The sequence below is a fragment of the Austrofundulus limnaeus genome, unplaced genomic scaffold (assembly GCF_001266775.1).
Source record: "Austrofundulus limnaeus strain Quisiro unplaced genomic scaffold, Austrofundulus_limnaeus-1.0 Scaffold137, whole genome shotgun sequence".
In the NCBI taxonomy this organism is placed as follows: Eukaryota; Metazoa; Chordata; class Actinopteri; order Cyprinodontiformes; family Rivulidae; genus Austrofundulus; species Austrofundulus limnaeus.
The window spans coordinates 774,920-781,141 of NW_013952539.1; the positions used below are offsets into that span (position 1 = coordinate 774,920).

Below are 6,222 nucleotides of genomic sequence, written 5' to 3' on the forward strand. Positions count from 1 at the left end.
CCTCCATACTGCAGAACTTGGAAAAGGTAGTTCAGTGACAGAGTCGGGTGTTTTGGAGCAGGGAAAAATGTAAAACATGTAGGACTGCGGCCCTCGAGGACCATGATTGCCCACATTAACCCACTTCTCCTTCGCAGCATGAACTGCCCTCCCACAAAGCGTTTCCGAGGCCTCAACCAAGATGTAGTGACGGCAGTCGCCTTTGACGATACTTTTGGAGACGATGATGAGTTCACCCAGGCAGACTTGGAGGAGATAGACATCATCGCCTCGCAGGCCATCACWTCAGCAGGGCAAGAGTCCAAACCAGCAACTAAACCAAGCCAGCCAGCCCATGGATCCCCCTGGACCTCGTCTGCAGGACCCAGCAAACCTCTGAGCAGAGCGGCATCCAGTCAGAGCAGAGAAAACACATTTGGGTTCAGCAAAGGAAATGCTGGAAAACCTAGCAGGGAGCCTCTTGGTGAGCTCAGAGGAGAAAAACTTATTCACCTGTTTTAAAATATTTTTTTCATGACCAGTATCATAAACTACCACTGCATCAAGTTCATAACAGTTTCTGAGTCACAGAGATGAACATGTCACGGTTTTGTTTTTCAGGTAACACGCGGCAGCCATTTGGGTCAGATGGAGAGGACTCTTACAGACTCCTGGAGGCCCAGCATGCAGAGCTGAAGAGGAAGGTAAGTTTTACTTTATCAACTGCGTGACTTAAGTTTACAAAGTTCACAAACTATTAAAACATTGTGTAACCTAATTAGATAAACAAATCAGATACAAATCATGATTGTATTAAGAAAGGGCATACAAAAGAGGCTTGCAAAAGTAAATGTTTTATGGATTATATTGTTTTAAATGATTGAATACCCCATATGGTTGAGTTTGCCTGAGTGTGTTGTGTGTTGTGTGTGTGTGTGTGTGTAATTAGTTAAAAGAGGTGGAAGAAGAGATTCTGTTGAAGAGTGGGGAGATTCGGGTCCTGAGAGACTCTCTGAAAGCAGCTCAGCAGGAGAAGGAGGCTCAGAGACGGAACCAGATCCTGCTGGAGACTCAAAGGCAGATGGAGCAGAGTGAAAAAGAGAAGGAGCTCAACAGGAAGGTGATGATGGGGCGAACACACACACACACACTCGCAGAGCTGTTATTCTTCACAGTAATTCTGACGTGTTTTCTGCTTGTAGGTTCAGTCTCTGCAGTCTGAGCTGCAGTTTAAAGAAGCAGAAATCAGTGAAATGAAGACGAAACTTCTCAGTGCAGACAAAACCAAGATGTCCTCTCCGGTGGCTAGAAACAGGTCCGTTAACCCTGTCAGTAATATCAGCATTGTTTGTGTCATCTTAACTGCACAAACCTCACCTATTACGTCATTTTTTCCCATAATAAACTGATCATCTTTGGATTTTAGTTGGACATTAAGCAGTATTTTAGTTTATCAAAGCTTTATTTTGATCTCAACAAACTGATAGAGCCTGACCGTGCTACAAGTTTGTTTTTTGTCTTGTTTTTCTCTTAAATTCTATGTTTTGTTCCTCTTTTTACTGAACCTGGTTTTCTGTCTGTTTAGTCCCAAAGTGCTCAGTACTTTAGCCCAGATGCATCATGGGAGTGGCAGCAACTCTTCCTCTCCAGTAGGAAATGGATTCATCAAAAAAGATGCGTTTGGAGCTCCGATATCGTCCAGATCAACGCAGATGAAAGCCCCACTGAAGGCACGCAGAGATGGTGGGTCACGGAACGATGTCATGACTAGGGCTGGGTAMAAAAACTGATCGTGGATCGATTTTCTTTAAATTTGGAAGAAATCGATTCACAGGGCATGAGATCAACTCTTCCCCACGGCGTCTTGTGCGCTCGTCTGAAACGCTTTTCTATATTTTGTCACCCCTGGCTTGCCGTATGTTTACATTCGATTGACGTTCAGTGCTAACATTAGCTTTTGATAACAGGTTGTCTGGAGCAAAACAAAAGAAACGAAGGAATCACTCACATTATCAGCCGATTCTCAGCAGAACTTAAAGATAACAGAGACCACGGGGACTTTTGTTTGCAAAGATTTGCGCTCGGACGCGGTAGCGAAAATGAAGCGGGGTTTGACGAGCGGCTCGTTRGGCGCTCGAACCAAACAATGGTATGTAAACATCTGACTGAAACGGTTCTCCACAGCTTAGAAATGTATGAAAGATGACATTCTAACAAAATCGTTTAGTTTTGTTACCAATATTACCAGTGRTGGGCACAGTTCCCCTAAAACACTAATAGGGGAACTATTTTCCTGATTAGTGCTTTAGGGCTTTTGCTAATTTTAAAATTTATTAGTGGATTAGCACTTGCTAATTTTATAGGCTAAATTTAGAAGCACTAACTGAGGTCTTTATACAGTATGGATCARCATTATTGCTCACAGCTGAGGGTGAAAACTGTTACACATTTTGTTCAAATGTGTGTCACTTATTCACCAGGTGACATATTGACAATATATGAACTGAAATAAGGCTGTGAAATGTCAATGATAAGTCTTAAGAGAGAAACATGACAATATGCGACTCATGTTATGAGGTATAAGTAAGTTTTATTAAGTTATATTGAACGTAACAGAAGCTAACAGAAACATTACAAATATACAAGTCTCATACACTTAGAAGGAGTGGGCAGAAGTATATATTTATATTAGCCCACCTTATTCCATCACTTYTTATTTATCAAAAAAATTATTAATTTTTAAAAAGGAACTCCTCCAACAACACTGTCACCTGCAATTCCTTTTTAATTTAAAAGTGACAGTTTTCCTTCAAGATTAAACTGTTTAATTTAAGTTTGTCCTTTAAAACCTGTTTATGGTGAAAATAAAAAAATAGTGATATTGTATATTGCAACATTATTTAAAAGCAGATTGAATTGAATCAAATYGTGATTAATCGATTCAGAACCTAATGAATCAAAATCTAATCGCTGTAGAGAATTTGCCATGATACCCAGCCCTAGTCATGGCTGTTAGTGCTGAGACAGATGTTTCACCCTTTCATGGAGTTTCTGCTAAAAGTTGATTACTTCATGCGATTTTGTGTTTTTCAGGCGACAGAGGGGGATCTAGCAGCAGATTAGGTGATGGGCAGGAAGTGTCTCTTCCAGACCCTTTTCTGTCTGTCAGTCCTGCACACCCACAGCACAGAGGTCAGGAACTCAAATAATAAGTTCTGACTCATTTTTAACTTATACCTATTAACTGATTAATTCAGTTCTGCTGACTGTAGAGCACGTGATATGAAAYGTTTACCTGTGCTTTCTAAAACAACGTTGTGTCCTGCAGGCGGTGTTCTTCTTGGCTTGTTGTTGCAGCAGCCACTACCTCCTTATCGCCTTGGCCTCTCTCACCTGCTGGCTATGAGTGTGACTAATTACAGGTAAACAACCGTGACGGCCTCAGCTAACAAATAACTGCATACAGACCTGTAGAAGTTACTGAGAAAACATGGACCGCAGCAAAGAGATGTTTTCGTCAGCGTCTGTGTGGCAGTGAGGGAACGTCTGTACTGTTAGCACAATATCTCATGAAACTCTGGACTTGTTTAAATTAAACTGGACACACAGGYAGGGTATTATAGTTAACTAAAACTAACAAAAACTGAAATTGAAAAAACATTTGTTAACTAAAATAAACTAGTAAAATGAAAAAAGATAACTAACTAAAACTATAATTTTTTTTACAGAACTAACTAAAACTAAAATTATAGATGGAATATCCTTAGTTTTAGCGTTTGTCAATATTTTTCCTTTTTTTATTGGGTAGTTTCACATTAGCTGTGGTTTGTAACGTTTGTTTATAGTCTGCTGCTCAGCATCGTCTGCTAAATGACAACAAAAGTTGGGAGAAAACGGCAACGTCCACTTAGGGATTTCTTTCAATATGACTGTGAGAAAAACAAAAGCACGTGTCTTGTAGTGGAAACAGGTGATAAAACAGGTGGAATACTTCTCAAGGGAAAAACTGCATGAATCAAGCTCACACAAGATGGCCATGACTATCTTGACACGCTAGCTTCTCTCAGTAGCTCCTGTGAAAAACAAGCAACAGGTTGGAGACAAATATTATCATCATCCTAAAATAATCTACCAAGTCATTAGTTGGCAAAATTGAGTTACGCAATTATTTTAGAAAGGTRTCTGTATAATGGACTGCTTTAACTAGTGACCAAATAGCTGCTGGTTAGTTAACTCACAGGAACATTACAAGCTTGATGCTTTGGCAAATATGTTTATTCAAACTATAAAAAACTAATACCAGAACTAATAAAAACTAAACTAAACTAAAACAAAGCTTTAAAAATGCAATAATAACTAATAAAGACTAGCAAATCCACTGTAAAAAACTAATTAAAACGAACTCAATTAAAAGAAAAAAAGTCAAAAGGAAATAAAACTATAGTGAAAAATCCTAAAATATTATAACCTTGCTCACAGGTAGCTCGTCACACAGCTGTGCCTTGTCTGAACATGTTAGCACAACTGATGTGTTGTTTCTGTTTTTACACCTCTTCGTGTTCAGTCRGCTGCCTGCTGGACCTCAGCTACGCTCCGGTTCTCTAGATGGARCTAGTCCTGTTGGAGACCCCAAAGCAGCCCTGAGTCTGGTCCAGAGCCTGGCTGCAACTGGACTCAACATGTTGAGTCAGAGCCAAACAGGCAGCTGCAGAAACAACAGGTAGATCCACTAACTCAACTACACGTGTTTGTGGGCAGCATCGCCACCTTGTGGTTTTATATTAGAACAGCAGCACTGGTCTTTTCTCTCTGTGAGCAGGTTGTGTTCTGGGGCCGTTCTCCTCCTCCCTCTGTTGGACCTCCACCTGTCTCAGCTTTGTCGAGCTCTGGACTCTCTTCGTTCTTCCTCCGCCGGCAGCAGTGGGTCAGGCTCTTCAGGTCCCACCTCGCTCCCATCAGATCAAACTGTTTCTGGCTGTCCTGTGCTGGAGAGACCGGAGGAGGCCAGTTTCAGCGTGGAGGAGGCTGGTTTAACAGCACTTAGGCTCCTTTATTTTCTTCTGTCCCACAGTGATGAGGTGATTTCAAAACAACACATGTAATGAGACAATAGGCATAAAAWAAACTCAACTTTTTGTCCCATTCAAGGGTTTTTAGCTTAAATATTAATTCTTTTCAGGTGGTGATGGCTGTGTTGTTAAAGGAGAATCAGTCTGACGAGGTTTTTAAAGAAATATCTTTCTATTTTCACCCTTTTTTATCTGGAAGTTCTTTAGCATCAACTAAAAGACGTAGAACTGCACATCATTTATGTTTATTTAACTATTTTATTTTGTTTGATCTGTGGTTGTAGATTAACCAGCCCACTGCACACGTGGGTTTCTGCTCCCAGAATGCTTTGCTTCAATCACTGCTGCAGCTGTGTGACTCGCGGCTCTGCAGCAGCAGCTCACAGAAGGAGGGGCTCATCCTGAACGCGTTGAAGACACTGTGTGTCCTCGTGAACAGGACGCCACACACACATTCTGACAGGTGCACTCCCTTCAGATAATATCAGAGAAGTTTTGTTTTTAACGTCTGTGATCTTATGTCAGCCGCGTCGTTACACTTTTGTCTCTCAGGTTGCAGTGCGTGCTGCAGGTGGTGTTTTTGTGTTTGTCGTCAGACGTTTCAGCGCGGGCAGTTTCAGAGTGTGTGTCTGTTCTCAAAGAGATGTCTGACCATCCGAAACTGGCCCAGCAGCTCTGCTCGCAGCACGGTGAGACGCTGCTCTCTAACTTCTGATATCTAAACATCCACTTCGTAGTGTTTGTTGCTTGCTTCTTATTAAATTACTACTATTTATTTTTTGTTTTGTTTTTTTCTTCAGATCCCTGCGTTTTCCTGAAGTTGTTCCAGTTTATCAGAAACCCACCGGACAGCAGACCAGCTGACGTGAACTTGATTTTGCTGAATCTGCAGGTAGCATGTAGCATGTGAATTACAGCAGGTTGTTGTTGTTTATGTCCTTTATGAAAGAGACACTAAATTAAATCATGAAGTTAAGAGTATGTTTTTTATATATAGGTTAGCCTGCTCAGATCAGGGAAAGATCAACAAGTTTTGTTTCTAATGAAATGGCTTTAAACTTTCATTTCATTTCTGCACAGATTAATGGGACAATATGGGATAAATCTTGTGCCAGCAGGAACTGAATTTGAATTGCTCAGATTGAATCTGAATGTGCAGAATTTGAAACTGAAG

At 40.9% G+C, this 6,222-nt stretch overlaps 1 protein-coding gene across 1 annotated transcript in view; it reads left to right on the forward strand.

The window, feature by feature from the left end:
• The window catches only part of atrip (ATR interacting protein), a 12,720-nt gene that overhangs the window by 3,815 nt on the left and 2,683 nt on the right, over positions 1–6,222 (forward strand). Inside the window, 13 exon segments of the mRNA XM_014016040.1 lie at positions 138–463; positions 601–683; positions 929–1,099; positions 1,182–1,294; positions 1,565–1,756; positions 3,092–3,171; positions 3,308–3,449; positions 4,595–4,699; positions 4,799–5,057; positions 5,159–5,200; positions 5,333–5,511; positions 5,601–5,737; positions 5,849–5,940. Coding sequence (XP_013871494.1) covers positions 139–463; positions 601–683; positions 929–1,099; positions 1,182–1,294; positions 1,565–1,756; positions 3,092–3,171; positions 3,308–3,449; positions 4,595–4,699; positions 4,799–5,057; positions 5,159–5,200; positions 5,333–5,511; positions 5,601–5,737; positions 5,849–5,940 — 1,920 coding nt within the window. The 5' untranslated portion in view covers position 138.